Here is a 14,639-nt window from a genome sequence, read left to right on the forward strand (position 1 = left end):
GATCATCTTTTCTGACACTTACGAGGAACAATCTACTGAGGGTGGAGAAAGTACTGCAGCGGATTCGAGAGTCAAATTTGAAGCTGTCTCCAAAGAAATGTGCTTTCTTCATGCCGAGGGTTAAGTATGTCGGACATATTGTCTCACGCAGATGGAGTAGAGCCGGACCCCGACAAAGTGGAGGAAGGTAAAGACATGGCCACGCCCTAGTACTCCAGAGGAAGTGAGGCAGTTTCTCGGATTCATAGGATATTACCGGGAATTTATAAAGGATTTCTCCAAGATAGCTCGACCCCTTACCGATTTAATGCCTACACCTAGGAAGACGAATGGTAAAGGGAAATTGAAGGCATTGCCACCCCGAGCATGGAAATGGGAAGTTGAGCAAGAAGGATGCCTTCACAGCCACTCAAGGATGCATTGATGATTTCTCCACCCATTCTCGGATACCCGGACTTTAAGAAGCCTTTCGAAGTACATACTGATGCTTCCCTTAAAGGCCCTAGGAGCTGTCCTTTATCAAGAAGAAAACGGGTTATCGCATACGCCAGCAGGGGTTTGAGTAATCTGAGAGGAACTATCCGGCACACAAGCTATAGTGTCTGGCTCTTAAATGGGCACTTTGCGAGAAGTTTCACGACTACCTATATGGACAGAAACTTCACAGTGATGACAGACAACAATCCATTAACGTACATATTGACAACGACGGAAATCGATGCCACAGGGCATAGGTGGGATCACAGGGGCAAAATGGATTCCAAAATTCCTAAAATACTTTGAACATACTTCTTGTCAAGTTCTGAAAGGCCTACTGTAGGTAGAGTCTTGAAACTGGAACTAGTAGCATGAGATAATTCTTTCTGTTTTTTTTTAAAACTGATCAATCTTGAGTCGATAATAACTTAATATTGCTTTAGTTACACGTTACGTGGTTCATCGAAATATCCCATTTTGTAACTAGTGTAAAACTTCACATTCCTTCTCAAGGTTCATATCCTAATGCTAAAATAATCATCCTGTATTTATGATTTAGATGATCATTTACCGTACAGTAGAAATTCTATTAAATAGGACTAAAACATATTCTACGCTTACCTTTCTTTTTATTCATCGTATCCATCTTGTTTTTCTTCGACAGCTTTTTACACTACAATTCATTTTACATGCAGACGCATCAGCATTTTTATCTTCTAACGCAAAAATATTCCACACTCTTAGATAGTGCATGGGGTTACTGTTTAAGATGACCATGTCAACAGTCAATAGTTGACTATTTAGTATGGCGCATTGCGTTAGTATAACTGAGGTATGATGCTATGTGGTGCAGTAATTAGACGTCCCGGATGTCTGAAGCGTCTTTGTTTCAGACTTATATACCATTCATGTGCCTTCAGGCAAGGTGTGAATTAGGCTTAATTGCAGTTTATGATATTGTCAATAAACAATTGAATCTGTTAAACCCCCAAGCAATCATCTCTGAGTAGACATATCCTATCTATTTCATGTTTATTGGTAGACACTTTTCTATTTCTGGGTTTCCTTTCGGAATTATGTTTTGTCAAGCTCTCTTATTCTCGTGAAAATGTGAGTACATACTTCTGTGAAATATTATAAGGATATATCACTGTATTGTCGTTGATGAAAACTTGGTACCTAGCGAAGTCTGTTAACAATCTGGGATCTAAAAAACAACATGAATGATTCAAACCAAACATTGGCGTTAGTGTAATTGCAAACGGATTATCTCTTGAAAAGGCTATTTTGCAGTTTCAGATGACATGATGCAATGAAATATTATTTTCATAAATTAAGAATTTATAAAGGAACACAAGAACAGTTCGTTTGGTTTTAATGATGTATATGCAATATTCTAACGGATGCCAAACATTATTGCTTCGTTGCCGGAAGTAACACTTCACACCATCTTTGGGCTGTATAGTTTGCATTGTCCCCTTATTTCGCTTGTTTTGACCAGGGGCCAGCTCAAATTCAAAATTCTGCATAATCTTCACAATAATAATTGTTTTCTTCGCCATCTGTTAAGAAGAACAAGACCACTGGGAAAACCATTAAACAGAACCAAATGATCAACAATATATAAAGATGACAAACCATGTTAACATGATACATGTAAAGTCGACTAGTAGACATACAGATGACAAACCACGTAAACGTGATAATGTAAAGTTGATAGTAGACATACAGATGACAAACCACGTAAACGTGATAATGTAAAGTTGACTAGTAGACATAAAGATGACAAACCACGTAAACGTGATGTAATGTAAAGTTGACTTTGTAGACATACAGATGACAAACCACGTAGACATGATACATGTAAAGTCGACTAGTAGACATACAGATGACAAACCACGTAAACATGATACATGTAAAGTCGACTAGTAGACATAAAGATGACAAACCACGTAAACATGATACATGTAAAGTCGACTAGTAGACATAAAGATGACAAACCACGTAAACATGATAATGTAAAGTCGACTTTAGTAGACATACAGATGACAAACCACGTAAACATGATACATGTAAAGTTGACTAGTAGACATACAGATGACAAACCATGTAAACATGATACATGTAAAAATGACTAGTAGACATACAGATGACAAACCACGTAAACATGATACAGGTAAAATCAAGTTGACTAGTAGACATAAAGATGACAAACCACGTAAACATGATACATGTAAAGTCGACTAGTAGACATACAGATGACAAACCACGTAAACATGATAATGTAAAGTTGACTAGTAGACATAAAGATGACAAACCACGTAAGCATGATACATGTAAAGTTGACTAGTAGACATAAAGATGACAAACCACGTAAACATGATACATGTAAAGTTGACTAGTAGACATAAAGATGACAAACCACGTAAACATGATAATGTAAAGTTGACTAGTAGACATACAGATGACAAACCACGTAAACATGATAATGTAAAGTTGACTAGTAGACATAAAGATGACAAACCACGTAAACATGATACATGTAAAGTTGACTAGTAGACATAAAGATGACAAACCACGTAAACATGATAATGTAAAGTTGACTAGTAGACATAAAGATGACAAACCACGTAAACGTGATAATGTAAAGTTGACTAGTAGACATTCAGATGACAAACCACGTAAAGCATGATACATGTAAAGTTGACTAGTAGACATACAGATGACAAACCACGTAAACATGATAATGTAAAGTTGACTAGTAGACATAAAGATGACAAACCACGTAAGCATGATACATGTAAAGTCGACTAGTAGACATACAGATGACAAACCACGTAAACATGATACATGTAAAGTCGACTAGTAGACATACAGATGACAAACCACGTAAGCATGATAATGTAAAGTTGACTAGTAGACATACAGATGACAAACCACGTAAACATGATACATGTAAAGTCGACTAGTAGACATACAGATGACAAACCACGTAAACATGATACATGTAAAGTCGACTAGTAGACATACAGATGACAAACCACGTAAACATGATACATGTAAAGTTGACTAGTAGACATACAGATGACAAACCACGTAAACATGATACATGTAAAGTCGACTAGTAGACATACAGATGACAAACCACGTAAACATGATACATGTAAAATCAAGTTGACTAGTAGACATAAAGATGACAAACCACGTAAGCATGATACATGTAAAGTTGACTAGTAGACATACAGATGACAAACCACGTAAACATGATACATGTAAAGTCGACTAGTAGACATACAGATGACAAACCACGTAAACATGATACATGTAAAGTCGACTAGTAGACATACAGATGACAAACCACGTAAACATGATACATGTAAAATCAAGTTGACTAGTAGACATAAAGATGACAAACCACGTAAACATGATACATGTAAAGTTGACTAGTAGACATACAGATGACAAACCACGTAAACATGATACATGTAAAGTTGACTAGTAGACATACAGATGACAAACCACGTAAACATGATACATGTAAAGTTGACTAGTAGACATACAGATGACAAACCACGTAAACATGATACATGTAAAGTCGACTAGAAGACACACAGATAGACATAAAGATGACAAACCACGTAAACATGATACATGTAAAGTCGACTAGTAGACATAAAGATGACAAACCACGTAAACATGATACATGTAAAGTCGACTAGTAGACATACAGATGACAAACCACGTAAACATGATACATGTAAAGTTGACTAGTAGACATACAGATGACAAACCACGTAAACATGATACAGGTAAAATCAAGTTGACTAGTAGACATAAAGATGACAAACCACGTAAACATGATACATGTAAAGTCGACTAGTAGACATACAGATGACAAACCACGTAAACGTGATAATGTAAAGTTGACTATAGACATAAAGATGACAAACCACGTAAGTATGATACATGTAAAGTTGACTAGTAGACATAAAGATGACAATTCACGTAAACATGATACATGTAAAATCAAGTCGACTAGTTAAAGATGACAAACCACGTAAACATGATAATGTAAAGTCGACTAGTACACATACAGATGACAAACCACGTAAACATGATAATGTAAAGTTGACTAGTAGACATACAGATGACAAACCACGTGTAAAGCAGTTGATATAAAATGACAAACCAAGTAAACATGACTAGTAGACATAAAGATGACAAACCACGTAAACATGATAATGTAAAGTTGACTAGTAGACATAAAGATGACAAACCACGTAAACATGATAATGTAAAGTTGACTAGTAGACATACAGATGACAAACCACGTAAACATGATAATGTAAAGTTGACTAGTAGACATAAAGATGACAAACCACGTAAACATGATACATGTAAAGTTGACTAGTAGACATAAAGATGACAAACCACGTAAACATGATACATGTAAAGTCGACTAGTAGACATACAGATGACAAACCACGTAAACATGATACATGTAAAGTCGACTAGTAGACATACAGATGACAAACCACGTAAACATGATACATGTAAAGTTGACTAGTAGACATACAGATGACAAACCACGTAAACATGATACATGTAAAGTCGACTAGTAGACATACAGATGACAAACCACGTAAACATGATACATGTAAAGTCGACTAGTAGACATACAGATGACAAACCACGTAAACATGATACATGTAAAGTTGACTAGTAGACATACAGATGACAAACCACGTAAACATGATACATGTAAAGTCGACTAGTAGACATACAGATGACAAACCACGTAAACATGATACATGTAAAGTTGACTAGTAGACATAAAGATGACAAACCACGTAAACATGATACATGTAAAGTCGACTAGTAGACATAAAGATGACAAACCACGTAAACATGATACATGTAAAGTCGACTAGTAGACATAAAGATGACAAACCACGTAAACATGATACATGTAAAGTCGACTAGTAGACATACAGATGACAAACCACGTAAACATGATACATGTAAAGTCGACTAGTAGACATAAAGATGACAAACCACGTAAACATGATACATGTAAAAGTCGACTAGTAGACATACAGATGACAAACCACGTAAACATGATACATGTAAAGTTGACTAGTAGACATAAAGATGACAAACCACGTAAACATGATACATGTAAAGTCGACTAGTAGACATAAAGATGACAAACCACGTAAACATGATACATGTAAAGTCGACTAGTAGACATAAAGATGACAAACCACGTAAACATGATACATGTAAAATCAAGTTGACTAGTAGACATAAAGATGACAAACCACGTAAACATGATACATGTAAAGTCGACTAGTAGACATAAAGATGACAAACCACGTAAAGCATGATACATGTTAAAGTCGACTAGTAGACATACAGATGACAAACCACGTTAAGCATGACCCTGATGTAAAGTCGACTAGTAGACATACAGATGACAAACCACGTAAACATGATACATGTAAAGTCGACTAGTAGACATAAAGATGACAAACCACGTAAGCATGATACATGTAAAGTCGACTAGTAGACATACAAAGATGATAACCACGTAAGCATGATGCATGTAAAGTCGACTAGTAGACATACAGATGACAAACCACGTAAACATGATAATGTAAAGTCGACTAGTAGACATACAGATGACAAACCACGTAAACATGATACATGTAAAGTTCGACAAGTAGACATACAGATGACAAACCACGTAAACATGATAATGTAAAGTTGACTAGTAGACATAAAGATGACAAACCACGTAAACATGATAATGTAAAGTTGACTAGTAGACATACAGATGACAAACCACGTAAACATGATACATGTAAAGTTCGACTAGTAGACATACAGATGACAAACCACGTAAACATGATAATGTAAAGTCGCCATAGTAGACATACAGATGACAAACCACGTTAAACATGATACATGTAAAGTGCGACTAGTAGACATACAGATGACAAAACCACTTAAGCAGATAATATAATGTTGACTAGTAGACATACAGATGTCAAACCACGTAAACATGAATACAGGTAAAATTAGACTAGTAGACATAAAGATGACAAACCACGTAGAACATTAAAGTGGACTAGTAGACATACAGATGACAAACCACGTAAGCATGATAAGTATAAGTTGACTATATAGACATACCAGATGACAAACCACGTACACATGATACATGTAAAGTCGACTAGTAGACATACAGATGACAAACCACGTAAGCATGAAACATGTAAAGTTGACTAGTAGACAAACAGATTAAACAAACCACGAAAACATGAGTACATGTAAAAGTACGACTAGTAGACATACAAGATGACAAACCCACGTAAACATGATAATGGTAAAATCACGTCGACATAGTAACATACACGATGACAAACCACGTAAAGCAAGATACATGTAAAATCAAGGTTGACTAGTAGAACATACAGATGACAAACCACTTAATACATGATAATGGTAAAAGTCAAGTTGACTAGTAACATAACAGATGACAAACCACGTAAACATGATACATGTAAAGTCGACAAGTATAGATCATAGTGGCAGATTTACAAACAAACGTAAACATGGGATACATGCAAAGTTGGACTAGTAGACATACAGATGACAAACCACGTAAACAGTGATACCTGTAAAGTTTACTAGTAGACATACAGATGACAAACCACGTAAACAATGAATACATGAAAAGTGACTAGACATACAGATGACAAAACCACGTAAACAATACGAAGTAGACAAGAAGACAAATCAAACCGTAAACATGAATACATGTAAATTCGACTAGTAAGACATACAGATGACAAACCACGTAAACATGATACATGTAAAGTTGACTAGTAGACATAGCATATGACAATAAGACAAACCACATGACAAAACATGTACATGTTAAAGTTGACTAGTAGACATACAGATTACAAACCACGTAAGCATGATACATGTAAAGTTTGACTAGTACACATACAGATGACCAACCACGTAAACATGATACATGGTTAAATGTTGACTAGTAGACATACAGATGACAAACCACGTAAACATTGATAATGGAAAAGTTGACTAGTAGACATACAGTATGACAAACCACGTAAAGCATGATGCATGTAAAGTTGACTAGTAGACATACAGATGGACAAACCACGTAAACATGATACATGTAAAGTTGACTAGTAGACATACAGATGACAAACCAAATACCACGTAAACATGATAATGGAAAGTTGACTAGTAGACATACAAGAGATGACAAACCACGTAAAACATGAATAATGTAAAGTTGACTAGTAGACAAAAAGATGATCAAACCACGTAAACATGATACATGTGAAAGTCGACTAGTAGACATACAGATGACAAACCACATAAGCATGATACATGATAAAATCAAGTGACTAGTAGACATACAGATGACAAACCACGTAAACATGATGACAGTAAAATTGACTAGTAGACATACAGATGACAAACCACGTAACATGTGATACCATGTAAAAGTTGACTAGTAAGAACATAAAGAAGACAAACCACGTAAGCATGATACATGTAAAGTTGACTAGTAGACATACATATTACAAACAACGTAAACATGATACATGTAAAGTTGGCTAGTAGACATACAAGATGACAAACCATGTAAACATGAATAATTATAAAGTTGACTAGTAGACATAAAGATGACAAAACCACGTAAACATGATACATGTAAAGTTGGCTAGTAGACATAAAAGATGGCAAAACACGTAAGCATGATACACGTTAAGTCGACTAGTAGACATAAAGATGACAAACCCATGTAAACATGATACATGTAAAGTTGGCTAGTAGACATAACAGATGACAAACCATGTAAATATGATACATGTAAAGTTGACTAGTAGACATAAAGATTGACCAACCACGTAACAATGATACATGTAAAATTGACTTGTAGACATAAAGATGACAAACCCACGTAAGCACTGATACATGTAATCGTTGACTAGTAGACATAAAGATGACAAACCACGTAAACATGATACATGTAAAGTCGACTAGTAGACATAAAGATGACAAACCACGTAAACATGATATCATGTAAAGTCGACTAGTAGACATACAGATGACAAACCACGTAAGCATGATACATGTAAAGTTGACTAGTTAGACATAAAGATGACAAACTCACGTAAGCATGATAATTGTAAAGTTGACTAGTAGACATACAGATGACAAACCACGTAAGCATGATAATGTAAAGTTGACTAGAAAGACATACAGATGACAAACCACGTAAACATGATACATGTAAAGTTGACTAGTAGACATACAGATGACAAACCCACATAAACATGATAATGTAAAGTCGACTAGTAACATACAGAGGACAAACCACGTAAGCATGATAATGTAAAGTTGACTAGTAGGACATAAAGATGACATACCACGTAAACATGATACAGGTAAAGTCGACTAGTAGACATAAAGATGACAAACCACGTAAACATGATACAGGTAAAATCAAGTCGACTAGCAGAAGCATACATTCATTGACTTTGCACGGCTATTTAAGAAGGTGAAACTAATCGACTAATAGTCGGTAAATTACACGTCGTAAAATTGCCCTGTTGTCATTGTGAGTGAATCTTTCCTGCAGATTTATTTTCTCGAAATTTTACAGCGTGCGGAATTGTATCGCATATGAAAATCTGTTGGTATTATGATAGCTAACATTATCGACGACAAGATTTTATTCTTAGCCTATAAAATCACATAACGTTGTAAACAAGAAACTCGAATATTATAAATAGATTTACATTTCTAAAACACCTGAAATTTCTTCATACCCCAACGATAGCATTTTCCATAAAGTACATACAGTTCGTTCTACCAGTCATTATATATATATTGATTGTTTTCATAATATTTTTCCGTAACATTGCAGCGCAGTGTTGCAGAATTGAAATAGATGTTTTTTTGACAAGATGAAGTTGGTTTGATAACTTATACGTTTGGTAAATATGACCTTTTTATAGGCTGATACTTACTACAAAGTAATTGGTATGTTTAACAGTTGATAAGCTGTGATACAATCTATAATTGATCTCAGATAGCTCTGTTCCTTATAGAATTAAACATCAATAATGAACCTACCTCCGCAAACGTTTTCCCGATGCATATGTGGGGTCCAGCTGAAAATGGTGTCGACACATATTTACATGGCCTGAAAAGATAATATTCTTATTTCATAAGGTTCAAATACAGCTAATACAAAATGATTGACATATTATCGTAACCATGCTGGATGATTAGATAATTAAATCACGATCTATATAACACACTATTGAACGATTACTAACTTTTCTGTGCTGTTTCTGTCGAATCGGTCCGGTCGGAACTGAGTGGGATCTCTCACATTGTGCTCAACTCTAGATGTTGCGTAGAAACTAACCTGGTGTTAAGGTATGAAAAGTAAATTCCATGGTAAATAAGAATCATGTCCAATACACTTTGAAGGTATTCATCCCTACATAGTGTGTACACCTTGTATTAAGAGAGGTAAGGATATAATTTCATAAAAAAAATCCTTTTTAGCAATATGGGTTAACAACATTCGTAAGTATATATTTTTAACTGGAATGAAATGTTGTGTTAAATTATTATCTGAAAATAACTCACCAAAAGTAATTTCAAACATACATTTTTTTTTTAATTTCAACAAATTTTATATCAAAAATTTATTTGAAAAATGATTGAACAACAGTTATGGCCTATGTGAGTTCTCTCCCTAAGTAACAGATGCATAGCAAATTACATAAGATATACAGTGTTGTTTATAATATATAACAGTATAAACATACATTATAATTATCAGATGTAAAATTTGAATATGGAAGTTTATAGTTACAGATACGTTTCAATGGTGTTTTATTTGTCAAAACGTGTATGTATATAGAGGATTTATTGCCAGGTTTCAAAAGGTGATTGGTACTGAATCCAGTATTTAGTGAAAGGTTTCCCTCCACCCATTGGATACAGACCAGCAAATGTCCATATAGGCCTACTAGTCATTGGTCATCCACCCATGAGGTTTGTGGCCAGTCATGGAAACTAGATTCTGTGTATTTAAAGTAAGATTGTTAAGGGAGGGGGGTGGGGGTTAATCCAAGTATGCTGTATTTATGAATTCACTCTGACAGATTTAAAAACACATATAGATTAAGCTACATTCAACTGTTAAATAATTAAACAGTTCAGTTGTTAGAAAAAATAGAACATAATTATAAGATGATGATTGAATTAATCATACATTTGTAAATGTTTTGATGCTCTTTTGCTTAGTTCATGCCATATAAAGTGATGTAGTCTATGCTACTGGCCACATCAATTCTATGTTGAATAATAATCCAAAAATATTACTTACGATCTTGTCTGTGCCTTCAGATAATTTCCCCCGTCGTGTTACTGTGGCCATAGGTAGAGTTTACCTATAAGTACCGATCTATTGTAATATGGGCCTATTTTACATACCATCATATCTGTGCCTGCAGGTATACAGTGAGCCCCGAGTTTATAGTCCTTTGCTGTTTCCCGGAATGTTGTCTTGGCAACAGGATACAGCCTAAGTGTCTCTTTCAATACCATGTCCAAGTAAGTCAACTTTTCAAATTCGTTTGTGGTAACCACAGATATAGAGCCAACGTTTTCATCCACTTCTTGTTGAAATCTTGAGAAACAAAATCTATTTTTAGGAATCGTTTACTACTTCATTTATTTTAGAAACTCTTTCTACTATTGTGTGTGTTGAAATGTTATCGATACATGTATAATGTAATATAGCCATGTGTCTTCATAAAAATGTCTGAAAAATGTTCAATTTGTTGTTCATGATAGTGTTAATGTATTTTTTTCTAATTCATTTTTCATTTTGAATTTACGCTCAAAGTGCCTTAAAACTTCATTATGTTATATGAAAATGTTAATGTAAAACGAGTTTAAGATAAATTTTGATTTCTAAAATAGAATCTGTGTTTGATGATGAAGATTGTAAAAAAATCGGAGAAGTCCGGAATGTTCTAAATCAACATGGACTTTGTAGTATCAATCGCGTTTTGTTTTTTATTATCTTCTTTCTTTACTTCCAAACCATTTTGAAAACGACTTAAAATCACAACTAATGGAAACAAGCATACAAGGTATCTGATACTGTGTCTTACCGATTGTAACATTCAGGGTTCTTGGCGAGGAGTAGAAGCGTGAAGGACAAGGCATTGGCTAATGTTTCTTGTCCTGTATCGTAACAGTACAATATATTCATATTAATGTCCTGTGTCATAAAACGAAATACAATATATTCATGTTAATGTCCTATATCATTAAACGAAGCACAATATTTTCATATTAATATCTTATATAATACACAACGTAATTTTTTTCTTTTCTATACAACTCTAATTGCGTGTGACTTTGTTTAGATTCTGGAATTTTCATGCATGAAATACGCCGACTTTCAGAATATAACACTTTCGTTTTAAAGGAAGTTAAAATCTTAGAAAAACTCTCATCTTATTGTAAGTTAAAAGTGTTGACAGTTAACCACATGAAACAATAGAAAGATATTGTCAGCACTTACTGGCTTAAACATTGAGTTTACCTGCCACAATAAATGTAAGGAAATTGTCCAATAAAACGTCGTCTGTTATTATTCCGGGATGTTTTTCTGAAACAATTAACGATTTGGAAGTATCTCTGCAAAACAGTGTAATTGGTCCAGAAAGTAATTTATTTTAATTGAACAATCGATGATTTTAGTTTTTGCACCTAATGATAACATTACTGTAAATCAATCTATTTTCGAGACGACTTAATTTAGCGGTTTTTTTTTTCATTCCTTATGACTCTTCGTGGAAATTTTATTTCAGAACAGACTTTAGGAGTCCCGCTTTACCTGTACTTTAAACAGCTTTCCTGGATAATTTAATTTCACGACGAAACTTTGGGAGTTCCACTTTTACCTGTATTTTAAACAGTTTCACGATTTATTATCGACCGCGAAGATTATCCGCTCGCTAAAAATTGATGGTTGTATTGGTTAATTATATTAATGTACTGAAAGCATGAGCCTTTTTATTGTCGTATTGCATAAACTGTAAAAGTGAATTAGTCGTGGAATAGGAACTTTCGCTTTCATTAACATCACTGCGAACATGTCCACGCTGCGCATATATATCACTCAATTCAAGTCTTGATATGTAAATAATTAAACTTTAGATGCATTATCCCGACAATGACCAAACCGCGAAACAGCTTACTAACTGACTTATCCACGCTTAGCAATAGTATGTCATTCTCCTTGTAACATTTATATTCGATTCCTACTTAGACATCTATCATTTCGTGTAAAATGAGACGAATGTGACATATCCATAGATTACCCAGAATAGTTACCTTTTAATTCCATTATATTCTCCAAAAGGTCATTAGGTGTATATTCACCGTTCCGTTTTGCAATCTTTCTGTCAAGCATCTCCTTTTCTGCACATTGTCGGATAAAATTTACAGATTCACGAACAACACAACGAAATTTCCATTTAAGCGGATTTATCTGAAACATGTATGACATACTGCATGACCATCTGTGCTTCTGTGAACTTTCAAAACAATTTTACGAAATATTATAATTGTAAATTGATTTTGCATATAGCTGCTAGCATCTCTAAATGAATCTTACGAATGAACATATTTAAAAAACAAAGTAGTATATTTTTTCATGCTTCAAACAATTGTGTTTTTATGTAAAAAAAAAGAAAGGAAATATTCCATTTCTACCACGCTCTCTAGACCGTGAGTTGAACGTGGATGTCACTATCCTGATCATTGGTCAACACGATAAAGCCGAGGTCAACAGTGTCCATTCCCGGGTTATCTTGGTGTTTCTAAGGATTAACTTACAGCTGCAAACGGATTGACGATTTGTTCTGCGATTCCGGGAAATGTTGTCTTCATGTTAGTAACAAATGGATGATTGTGACCATCCAACGGCCCCAACGTTACATGCAACCTACAATAGAGACATTTCGATTTATTTTTATTGAGACCCACAATTTTCCATGATATATGAACCCTGTAAGCCTAGAAAATCTAAACGAAATAGTTACATCAATAGGACGACTCTCCTTAATAAAAAAATTATTGTATGCATGAAAAAATAAACCGTTGAGATTAAGTTATCAACTACTGTTTTTGAATGACACGGTGAAATTGATCTTTCGCAGTTTGTTTTTATTCGGCACAATACTCATAACGAACATTGTGGCATACCACGAGTTCTAACACCTGTCTTCCTAGAATTTTATTATCCTGTTTTGGGGGCCATATTCTTTTCTAAATTTATGTTAGAATTTCATTTAAATTGATTTATCTTTTTGTACGGTTTAAAATCTATTTTATTGATGATTTATTTGATGTTTTGATAGACTCGATTGAGCTCTACATGAAAACACACCTTGTAAATCAAGTGCATGGTCAGCTTGTTAAAGGTGTCTAACGTCTGTACCTCTGTCCTTCCATCCGCAGATAGCTCCAATACCTGTGTATAACGGTTGGCGAACTCGTTGAATTCATTTTCAAATTGTCGAATGCAGCTTAATTGTTGTATAAATAGAGGAAAAAAAAGTACAGCGATATTCCATAAAATAAATGTAAATATATGCGTATGTTAGATATACAAAACTTCAGAACAAGGAAAACAAGATACGGAAGTATGTGGATAGAGTTTTTTTTTTCTATTTGTCTATTTTAACAGTATTTCAAAATACTTGGTTGCTATTATTTGCGAGGTCTTAAATTCAGTTTAAAGTACTGACCTAATAATACCTTAATATGCTCGTAATATTTGACAAATGCACGAAACATTTCTCTCCGTGAACCCCCCCCCCCCCCCCCCCCCCCCTTATGTATATCCCCCCCCCCCCCCCCCCCCCCCCCCCCCCCCCCCCCCCCCCCCCCCACCCCCCCCCCCCCCCCCCCCCCCCCCCCTTTTTTAACAGAAAAAAAAATCTATACAAAATCTGGGTGTCACGTGGAATCAGATCGCTCTTTCATGTCTATCCTTAAGAGATCCCCGATAACAA

General features: G+C 34.8%; 1 protein-coding gene across 1 annotated transcript; it reads right to left on the reverse strand.

The window, feature by feature from the left end:
• Positions 1 to 1,878: 1,878 nt before the first annotated feature.
• LOC138314038 (cholesterol 24-hydroxylase-like) lies at positions 1,879 to 14,150 on the reverse strand (the record flags this gene model as incomplete). The annotated part of the gene is made up of 9 exons (XM_069254237.1): positions 1,879 to 2,039; positions 9,661 to 9,730; positions 9,867 to 9,958; positions 11,038 to 11,233; positions 11,724 to 11,796; positions 12,161 to 12,226; positions 12,955 to 13,111; positions 13,459 to 13,567; positions 13,995 to 14,150. Coding segments are annotated over 9 exons (1,080 nt in total), but the record flags the coding sequence as incomplete, so codon positions are not given.
• Positions 14,151 to 14,639: the final 489 nt, after the last annotated feature.

Source organism: Argopecten irradians, unplaced genomic scaffold, assembly GCF_041381155.1.
Source record: "Argopecten irradians isolate NY unplaced genomic scaffold, Ai_NY scaffold_1240, whole genome shotgun sequence".
NCBI lineage: Eukaryota > Metazoa > Mollusca > Bivalvia > Pectinida > Pectinidae > Argopecten > Argopecten irradians.